The sequence below is a fragment of the Rissa tridactyla genome, chromosome 22 (assembly GCF_028500815.1).
Source record: "Rissa tridactyla isolate bRisTri1 chromosome 22, bRisTri1.patW.cur.20221130, whole genome shotgun sequence".
Classification (NCBI taxonomy): domain Eukaryota; kingdom Metazoa; phylum Chordata; class Aves; order Charadriiformes; family Laridae; genus Rissa; species Rissa tridactyla.
This window is the reverse complement of record NC_071487.1, coordinates 813,665-824,411: the sequence shown is the minus strand read 5'-3', so window position 1 is coordinate 824,411 and position 10,747 is coordinate 813,665. Positions and strand designations below refer to the sequence as shown.

The window sequence follows — 10,747 nt, the reverse complement described above, 5'->3', positions numbered from 1 at the left end:
CAGATGTTGCAATTTCCCTATGGTTGTAACTACGAAATAAAGGTTTCTTTATTTCCTTATAGAGCAACATCCCAGTTCTTTGTGTCCTTTGCAAGGAGAACAGCACAGCAAGCAGCAAAACACAGCCGTTGCCAAAAAAACCCCCCAAACCCACCTAAGAAATAAGTGTCTCTATTCTAGCACTGTAAGAAGACATTATAAGGCCCAGGATCACCTCAACCAGCTTGAGGCATCTTAATGAAGCACCTACTTCAGGCAGGTGTTTCTCTTTTGCTCTAGTCAATGCAGTAAGGAAGCTTGCAGAACAGAAGAGGAGACAACATTTTATAAACGCTGTTGCTTTATTTTTTTCCCCACTAAAAAATCATAGCCCACCTGGGTTTTAAATTGCTTTTCAGGCTTTCCTAATGAATGTTTCTCTGAATGTTTGCACGTCCTCTGTTTGCCCTCAATATGGGGAAAAGCTTAAGTCAATAAGTTTTTATTTGATTTGTAAATAATGCCAGAGTGACACATTATCAGAGATTCTCAGAACTCTGACTCCATGTCTTGTCCTCTAGATATGACATGCCAGAGCCGTCACCCAAGTAGGCTGCATGGTGCAGGGTAGGGGATGGAGATTAAAATAACTTTGAGGAAAGACCATCTAGAACTTTATCCTGTACCTCTGTTTAGCCCACAAACTGTCAGGAGCTGGTGAAATAATTGCTTTGGACAGATAATAAAACATCCTCCAGCAAAACTAAGGTACTTAATATACTGCCCAAGTCAATTTCCCTTATTTCGTCTGTCCTCTTGCTTTTAATAATGGTTTAATGAAAAATTCAAAATTAATTGGAACTGGCATTAGACATTCACGTGTTCCAGTGAGGGTTTCACTGCTTCAATATTTCATAACCTGACTTCGCTGCTATGCTTCTCCTTATCCTGGCTTCCACAGGCTAGAATATCATCTCTTGTCATAAAATCAGGGGTCCCAATATGGGCGGATGTGGGCACATGAGAGAAGTTTGCAAGCACATCATAGGCAAAGAAATAAAAATGATAGCTGTGTGTTTTCTCTCTGCCACCATCCCCCCTTTCTACGCAATGATACACATCTGAGCCTTGACTGGAAAGAGCTGTCCTAAAAATAAACAGGAGCCGTCTGAAAGGTGTCTGAGGGAGGTATTTGGCAGCTGTCAGGCTGTCACGTATGCTTGAAGGATGGAGCTGATGGACTCGCTGACACCAGACGGGCTCTGCTGAAATGAGAATGCCTTATGCTTCCTTTGGCACTCAGTGGGCAGATTCTGTTGGCCGGAGCCATCAGACCTCAGCACGTCTGGGGCCTGATCCAGTTCTGGCTGCCGTCAATGAGAGTCTGCCCTTGGATGGCAGTGGGACTTGGATCAGACCCTTGCTTTACCCCTGAGACTCTGGCTTTACACCAGGGACGGATTTTGGCTCCCCAAATGAATGTCACCCCAATGAAGAAGGATACACCAGGCCCTAGGCTTGTAAGCTTCTCTAGCTCTCTGAACACAAGACCTCTCACTGGGGTGCCCAGATATGGGGAGCAGAGCCTAACCTTTGGTATTTTTTGTTATAACCGCTTTGCACCACTCCGTGCCTCAGTTTCTCCTGCTCTAATCAGGGCGGTGGTGTCCTGTCTTCAAGAAGATTATTGACGTATTTGTAGAGCCAGGCATTTTTAAATGCTTCCAGACCATGACTCTGCTAAAAGCTGTTCCTGTTTCCCACAAGGTGCTTAATGGACACGTGTTACACCATGCAGCAGTCATGAGATGAGCAAACAGAAACACGAAGGCATGACATGACTCATCTCAAGCCTTTGCAGCAACTCAGTGGCAGAGCGAGGACCCAAGAATCCCAGTCCCCACCAAAACAATCATACCTTTACACTGATTGACTCTGGAAAGAAAATCTTGGTAGCAGAAGCTTCAGTTCTTCTCGAGTGCACAGGAAAATCTCCATGGCCTGTAGTGTAACTGAAGATATTCGCTGCTCTTCTTGGCAGAGACATACTGTGCTGGAGAGGAAAAAAGAAGGGAGGTGTGAAGACAGGATGGAAACCTCCTTGTTTGGCAGTGGGATAGGGGACACCTCTCTTGGGAGGTGACCCTCTCAATGGGAGCTGACTGCTACCATATCTGAAAATCTGACAGTTTGTTTTGTTATCTAATAGGCAGGAGCAGCCCATTTTTAGTGAAGAGCAGACTCTGAAGTCAACTATCCTGCAGTACTTTGGTCTGAAAATGCTGCTCTGCGTTGAGGAGAATGGACAAGGGAATTAATTCCTGTAATATGGGCTAGAGGAAATTACCTACAAGATAAAAGGGTGACTTGATCTTTTTGAGAAAAAGAAAAAAACAGGACTTCCTTATCTTGATGATGTTTGCTCTGAAGTATCATCTTGTGACTGCCAGAGTCTGCCTTGCAGGATCATTCAATTACAGCCAGCTCCCACGGCTCGCATCGCTTCCTTCCTTTCGGAGGTATCGTACTTACCGAAGTATTGCTTGTTCCTCTTGGTATTCGAGGCCTCTGTTGTCGCCTGTTTGCGTGGTGTGTCTGCAGCCCCGTGATGCTGTCCCTGCTCACGTGCTAGAGCAGGATACGACCAGCCCTTCAATTAGGCAAGGATCTGAAAGGAAGAGGAAATCAAGATGATGAACCAGTGAGGAGCACGTGTGAGTCAGTGTTAGATATCTGACAGTATGACGAGCAACGACTGAGTCCCACTCCTTTTGGAGGGTCCTGGCCTCTTTGCCTACAATAACTGTACACACCTCCTCGAGGGAAACTGCACTGCACTAAGGAGGGGTGTTCCCACCAGCCAGGCTCTGTGTCTCCTTCAGGACGCTCTGGCTCTCCCCCATGAGGAATTTTTCACTATGCAGAGTACTTTTCTTCATTAAAATGGCCATGTTAAATAGCTGTGAGGTTCCTCAACGCCTACTTTGTTGAACTAATCTACCCCATAGCTGGCAGCTTTTTAGAGCAGGAGACAAGAGGTTACTAAACCCCTTCATTTCTCACATGCACCCACGTTTCTAATGGCCATCGAGATCCAGCTTTAAAGTCCTCTGAGAGTCATTGGAATGAAGAGCACTTTGAGAAGACGTTGTAATTATTATGGGATTTAGGGGTGTGTGGAAATGATTCATGGAGACGTTTCCCAGCCAGCAGGCTCTTGGAGCCAGGTGAGCTCTTCCCTGGAATGTGAAGCACGCAGCACGGCAACTGGGAGGAACAGGTTTGGCAGGACATTTTAAGCTGTTCACAGCAGACAGCCTCTTCAGAGCCACATCCCTGCTCTACCAACCTCCCAGCTGGATGTTCCTCTCTGCCACACTGGCCTTGCTGAGCTGGAGAGGATGGACACGCTGCGAAGGAGCCTTTCTCGCTGGAAGAGGTACCACATTAAGGTGCACCTGGCTGACGAGGACCTGATGATGCCCCTGACGGTCAAGCCTAGAGACACAGTGATGGACCTACGGGCTCACTTAGTACGGGAGGGCGTCACTTCCTGGAAGAAGACATTTTATTACAACTCCAGGCAGCTCGAAGAGCACGAGACTCTCAAAGAAGCCAATATCCAGAATGGCTCTGTCCTGCTTCTTGTCAGCAATAAAAGGTAGGCAAGGAGCTCGTCTGCAGCAGGGGCGGTGCAAAGGAAGGGGAATGCTCGGCGTATCTCAGCCCTTTGGGATGCTTCCCTGTTGGGTTTGCAGAAAGCAGATCAGGAACTCAAACCCTGCAACTTTCAGCAGGCAGATTGAGATTCAAGGCGCTTCAGCTCTAGTGAAATAAGCGTGTAAGAGGAGGAGGAAATCTGGTTGATGCTGCCTGTCCTGTCTCTGATCTCCTTTCCCAACTCCGTGGCCAAGCACAGAGGGAGAGAAGACGTGCAAAAGGGCAAGGGAGATTTTGTGACACAGGGGAGTGCTCTGGGAGCCTCTCATCCTCATTCTTTCCTGCTATGCCTGGCTTCCTCCTTTTCTTTGTTCTAGATACTTTCCGCAAGTTGGTGGGGGTGGCACAGTCCTGCTTTAACAGGGGGCAGCTGTGAGCCGCCAGCTCGCGGCAGAGCACCAGGAGTGCTGGTGTTGGAGAGAGACGGCAAGAAGCTGTAACTTCCCCAGATGTGGCCAGAACATGGCGGAAAGTACAGTGAGACTAGAGACTTCCAGGATAACCAGTGCGAAGGAGATCAGTCAGGGCAAGTATTGTGTTCCAGTGGGAATGAAAGCTGAGATAAAGGACCTGAGACCCACTGGCCCACAGGATGATTTAGATTCAGTGGGGTGAATTTATGCTCACCTGCGCTGTCTTTCCTAATGCCTGGTCGTTGCTGCCAGCATGATAAATTCTGTGAAGCATTTTGGGGATAGCGGGTAGAAGAGGTGCACAGCAGAGCGCGGGTGCACTGTGTCTAATTCAGCTTTCTGAATCCTGAGCCCTCCGAGTTACGTGTCTATGCTGATCAGAGCTTCCACTGCAGAAAAATCTGCACTAAAGACTTCAGTTCCTGATTATATGCCACATACTGGAATGGTCCTATTTTCCAGTCCAGAGGCAGCTTGAAATCTCACACAAAGAAGATTTAATAAAGCATTTCCTTTCAGAGCTCAGCCAGACACAAGAGATTTCACATCGCTCAGCTAACTGCAAACCCCAAGTCACCCACGGCCCCTTTCTCCAACATCTCATTTCAGCTCTCTGATTAACTTGGCTCAGCTCCTCCTTTTCACCTTGTTTTTAATGGCAGGAACATTTCTATTTGTTGTTGTTTCCAGTGTTTATTTTCCTAAACTGCAGAGCCTGAATTTTCGAGAGTAAAAAAGGATTCTGAGGGACTCTGTTGATGGAGCGCACGTATTGACGCTCTTTTGACAGATGCCTGATTTCCGTAACGTGCAATGCACCTTCCCACATGCTGCAAAAGCAGGGCGTAACTGCGGCAATGCCAAAATCACCAGGAGATCCCGTCCCCAGTGTGCTGAGTTCAGGCTGCCCACTTGGAGTCATGGCCATTTTTGAAAATTTAGAGCCTTTTGCTGAAAGCTCCAGCTCAATTTTTGTGACTACATGAAAAAGGAGTGGGATTTCTAATATTTTTCTCGAATTTCATCAAAACCCTCCTGGCTCTTAAACAAGGACCTTTGTCCTATCTCTTATTCCTTTTCCCAGGGCTGGGTGCACTGGGGGGCATGTGAAGAGTCTCTCTCTGAAGTCATGTCTCTCCTCGAGTTCTTGGACATGAAGGATTATTGGGTTGTGACAACCTCAGCCACTCCCAAAGTATTTTGTGTGGCAGGAGCGATAAACGCCCAGGTATTGGAGATACGTTTCTCTAAGGGCTCACGGGGGTGACCGAGCTATCGTAGCGTGGTCCCCCTAGATATTTCTGAGACATGCTTGTGCGTAGCTTGGCCCTGCTCGGTACGTGGTGCTGGGCTGAGCACAGCCTCTGTCACTCAGCTCCTTGCCAGATCCTCAGCATAAAGAGGGCTAGTTTTTATCACTCTATCACTTAAACTGGGAGTTAGGAAATACAGAGTGGGAGAAGGCAAGTGCTGCATTGCAATTGAGATTACAGCACCATTTTGAGCCTATTTGGCCAGAATCTTTAGGTGTTATAAATCCACGTTGCTCCAATAGTGTCCGTGGAGATGTGCTGGTCTGTATCAGCTGGGTAACAGTGCGCAGCCTTGAGGAATAGGAGGAGAGTAGCCTACACAGTGTTGGGACTGTCTAGGAGGCAGAGAGAACACGGTGCTGGGTTTGGCCAGCAGCCCTGAGGATTTAAGAGTTGGTTTTAGTACTTCACCGTGAGGTACTAGTGAGGTGGAGTGAAGCACTCCACTCCAGTGAAGTACGGACCCTCTCCATCAAAGGTCAGCATCTGCTTCTTAAGTTCTCCCTGAAAATCTTGGTGTCTCCTACTTACTCTTTTGTATTGAGATGCCAGCCAAGCAGAGCTGTGTTAATTCCAAAAGTGGAGTTGCTCTGATTGCCAAGGTCTGCAGCTCAGTGTCGTGCCTATAAATATTAATGGTCACTCTGTATGCTGTGTGTTCCTACAAGGGGCTCACGGGACAGTTTACTTTGAACCAGAAAAAACATGAAAATGACCCTATTTTTCATCTCCCCCCCGCCCCTTTAATGCCTTTGTAGATAATTGGCATTTAGCAAAGGCCAAGTCAGCATTTCTACTTCTTACTCGTGTTTTCTGGGGTTTATAACTTAGTCATAAAAATTCACTTAAGGCTGCAGCTTGGCAGGAAAGGGATCAGCATACCAGCTAATGCCGAAAATTTATTTGGACCTTAGTGTTTAAAAGTTCAAGCAAGCCATTCTGGAGTTCAGTCAATATGACCTCTCGCCCTGGGAAAACACACGGGCAGGCCAGAACTGGGAATATCACATCCACTGGGGATGCAATTCCCCCTTGTGCAGGGCTTGTTAATCACATTACTGCTGCACTGATTGAGATTGCAATCCTGTTGCAGTAGAAGCTGAGCAAAGAACGCGCTGAAAAACAGTTTCTGCCCTAGAGAGCTACATATTACAATAACATGGTTTGCAAGTGGGTAAAACAAGCAAAGCAAGACTTGAAATGTGAATGAACAAGCAGAGAGAGAAACCCCCCAGCTCAGTGGCCTTGGGCCAACCTGCGGTGTTCAAGCCGTTGGTGCCCAACACAAGGAGACCACCAGTGAGTCTCGACATGGAAAGCGCAGCCAAGCAGCACAGATGCAAGAGCATCCACAAGAGCAGGCAGCAGGCTGTCCCAAACGCCCGAGGCGTGATCAGTCCTGGCACTGTGGACCACGCCACGGCAGAACCTGTTTGGCTCGCTCTGGAGGCGGTGCAGGGCCCCAGAGCCAGGTAGCTGCTCAGCTGGTCTGGTGGTGATGTGGGAGTTCCTGAAACTGGCACGGCTGTTCCCAAATTTTGTCTGCTGCAGTGAGCCACCTGGATGCTCTTTGCTGGCTGCACGTTGTGGAATGGTGTAGTGAGTGGCAGTGCTGGATAGTGGGTGTACAGCATTAGCTGCTCCTCGTTGACAATTTGTTGGCTGCATTTTGAGGTTTGATGTTAGGTGGAGGGATATTGTCTTGAACTGGCGAATCCACCACTTAACCCACGAACTATTTCAAATAGAGGATGTAAATGGGTGATCCGGAGTAATTCCTAGATGTGCTGTCTGCCCACCACTGACCCTTCCTAAGGATAGAGCTCCAGCTGGCTCTGGATGTGGTACAAACACAGCACATTGACAGAGTCCTCGCACTTGGAGTCAGGCTCCTTTCTCATGCGGTCACCTCTAGCACCCAGTCAGACACGGTTTGTACTAATCAATTCACCAGTGCTTGGACTGCTCTATGTTGGAGTATCGCACTACGGTATTGGCCCAGTCCAGATGCATTTTGGGAGCTAGCATGGGCCAGGGACTGTGCCTTATGGGCTGTCTGGATGCGGCCATGCAGGTTTGGAGGGTAAGAATTTAGTAGGAAAATATTGGCCATTCTGTGCCAGCTGTCCTCCCAATGCGGAATAAAGTCCCAGGCACATTTAATTTACTGGCACAGGCTCAGCCCCAGCACATGGGATCCCCTCAGTCTTTTGGAAGCCGAGGTTCATTGAGGCCAGGCAGCTATTGTCATCATATATAGCTTGCCCGGAGAATGGAGTTCAGTAAGTCATTGGTGAATAGGTTAAATAAAGTAGACGCCGGCACTGAGTTTAGCAGAAGTCTATTATCCGGAATCTATTGGTGTTGATTTTCTGGCCTGGAGCCACCTGAAAACATCTATCTCGGGGCATTAGCTCAGTTACCATAACAACTCATCTAGGAACAACTCCTGACAGCTCGAAGAGCAGACCAAGCTCCCACGTGGTATATAAGCCACTCTTAGGTCAAGATAAGCATGTCCAGGGTTCTCCCTCTTCTGCAACCCAGCCTCAGTGTCCCTGGTGAGCGCCAGTGCTTGTACAAGCTTTAATATGCTTGCGACCCTGTTTTATCCTTCAGAGGCTGTTCAGCCTAGTTTTCCAAAGGTCCATCCGCTCAAGGAGCTACCTCCTGGCAGAATAACAAAACCATCCATCTTTGGGGAACCTGGCTAATACCCTTATTGGCATTCACTTTACAGACTCTGATTTTTGGCCTCATAAATGAAAACTATGACCAAGCCACTTGCATAAGGTCCAGTTTAGCTGATGCTAAGAAACTACTGCCTACATTTGACTCCCGTGATGACCTAAGGATTGGTGTTTGAGATGACAGATGCTCAGCAGTGGCTCTCTCCAGGCTTATATTACTCCCCTATCCTGTCACCCCTTCTCATTCTCACTAGAATGGCCTGAGTAGTCACCAAGCACAGCAGATGATGTTGGATCTCTAGAAAGAGAAGCCAGAAAAATAATGGGATCTCCACAGTTTGACCCCGCATAGAAAGCTGTCATTACAGCCCAGATGAATTAAGTCGCTTGCAGCAGCTCTCAGTGTGATTTTGTGATGCCTGCTCCTTGCACCGACCTCCCAGCTCCTGGGCTTGCTCAGCAGTTACTCCCCAGCATGGAGGGGAGACTTTTCGCTCCCATTCAACTACTACAGACTTGCCCTGTTAAGCTTAGGCCTAGCAGCAGGCTCCAAGGCATCTCACACTAGGATAACAATCCTTTTAATAGCAGTGGGAGTCTCTCTTCTCAGGGAAAACTAATTAAGTTCTTCAGCACATGCTTAGACATATGTTGACCTGGTACGGCCTTAACAGGCCCGCTTCCATCTACTGGATAAATAACACTGGCTTAAAAAATATCCTCCTAGAGATGCGTTACTTAGGCAACAGCCAGGTGCGGGACTGACTTCTCCATCTCTGTGGCTGAAGGTAGTATTTATGTGTATTACTCACGGGCCAAGCTCTCCGCTGGTGTAAACTCCTTAAAATCAGTTAAGTGATTTTTAAGTTCTGAAAGCACCCGTGCAGTTACCTCTGCTGACCTCTTGCAGAGTACAGGCCAGAAAATGACACCTGTATTAAGCTCAGTTACTTACTGTTCAGCACAAGAAGCTCATTTAAGCAAAGCAGAGGGTTGCATCAGCGCAGAACATGGTCCACAGGATCTGAATTCCTCCCCTGCGCAGTTGCATGGGATTGCAGTAGATTAAACTGAGCTGATGTGTCCCATGGGGGGTCTGTCTTGGCTCTAGGCAAAGAATTAATGAATGGAAAGTATATTCTAAAGCAGGCTCTTTTCTGGTGTGATATGGCACAGCTTCCTGGACTTCTCTGTAGTTGTGCTGATTTACACCAGGTGAGGATTTTGCCCAGTTGGGATAAATATCCTCTCCATGTCTTGGTATTGTATGTGGCAGATGTGCTACAGGGTGGGCTCACAGCAAACCCTGGGCTGTTACAATCCCCTGGAATTTCAAGTGAGGAAGGCAAGTGCTGGAATATGAATCCCATTCTGGGTTTTGCAGAAAACCCAACCTGCAGTTGATGTCAGCCGAAGCAGACTTACAGTGGCCTTTGCTAGGACCCAACAAAAAACCCCTCCCCATAAACTTTGAACTTCTGTAAGTCCTGATGAAATGTTTGCAGCACAGGCTCAGTTTCTTGTCTGCATAATTGCAAAGAGCAATTCACAGGAGTCGAAAGACTCAGCCCTGCACTTACTGGCTTGGCTGGGTGGGGTGGCTGCCTGGTAGAGCTGCTGCCTACGGGCCACGAGTATCTTGGTTGCAGTCCAAGGGACGCTAATGAGCCCTCTAAGCAAATGCTAGCCCTGAAGAGGTACCCCTAGAAACTCGCAAGAGCTTCAGCCTCTGTTCTGGAGACCCCAGGGGGTAGCCCTAGATGATTTCTAAGGGTCTTCAGAAGAGTAACTAAGAAAGTAATCCTACTTTTGCTAAGCTTAAGTCTTCTGTGCGGGGCCTGTACCTCTATCAGAAAATGTTTATGGAACCATAACCCCAGAAAACCACCGTTTAGTGCTAATGCACGTGGGTGAGTGTGTCTGGAGCAATTCAAGCTCTGTCTTACTGTAAACATCCTCAAAGTGCTCCTAAAGCTACAGGCTGCCCTGTTTTGAGATGAAAAATGGATTTCCAGGAGCAGGTACTAAAGAGGGAGAGCCTTGCCTATGGGAAAAGGGCTTCCAGACAGTTGCAGGTTATCTGGAGGGTGAAGGCATCTTTTGCGGAAGGATAAACAGGTCTGAAACCCTGCAAGTGGCTTTTCCTCAGCTGTACAGTGGGACTGAAAAGAAAAACCAGTCAGAGGATCAGGTTTACATCCTCCCCGCGCCAGGGTGAGTGCCTCCTTGGTCAAATGCCGTTTTTGATTGCATGTCTACAGTGCTCCAAGTATTTGCCTCTTTCTTACTCAGATGATGCCAAAGAGCACAGCCAAAGCCATGAGAGACGGGGAGCGTGACAAGGGCTGAAGGGAAGCAGATGGAAGAGAGCTTGGCTGTGGAGAGGCAGCCCGGCCACCAGCCTTTGGTAAGTCCCTCCCCGCACGCCAGCTGAAGGACTGTTCAGAAAGCAGCTCCGAGTGTTTTCAGCACAGTACCCATGAATAATTAACCCAAACAAAACAACAAATAACGTTTCCTCATCAGCGTGCCATGTGGTCTCAGCTGCCAAAGGAGAAGTGCGGGTAAGACTGCCTCAGCTCCTGAGGGCAGTGAATCAGAGTGAAATGCCCGTGAAAGGGTGACTTCTGCC

General features: G+C 48.0%; 1 protein-coding gene across 1 annotated transcript; it reads left to right on the top strand.

The window, feature by feature from the left end:
• Nucleotides 1-3,380: 3,380 nt before the first annotated feature.
• On the top strand, nucleotides 3,381-10,471 carry TINCR (TINCR ubiquitin domain containing). Its single transcript, XM_054182323.1, has 2 exons — nucleotides 3,381-3,640; nucleotides 10,408-10,471. Exons 1-2 carry the CDS (start codon nucleotides 3,381-3,383, stop codon nucleotides 10,409-10,411), a joined length of 264 nt encoding a protein of 87 aa, XP_054038298.1. The 3' UTR covers nucleotides 10,412-10,471.
• Nucleotides 10,472-10,747: the final 276 nt, after the last annotated feature.

Bases quoted from the DNA above. Each gene is read 5' to 3' on its own strand.
- TINCR (XM_054182323.1), top strand. From the start codon at position 3,381: ATGGACACGCTGCGAAGGAGCCTTTCTCGCTGGAAGAGGTACCACATT.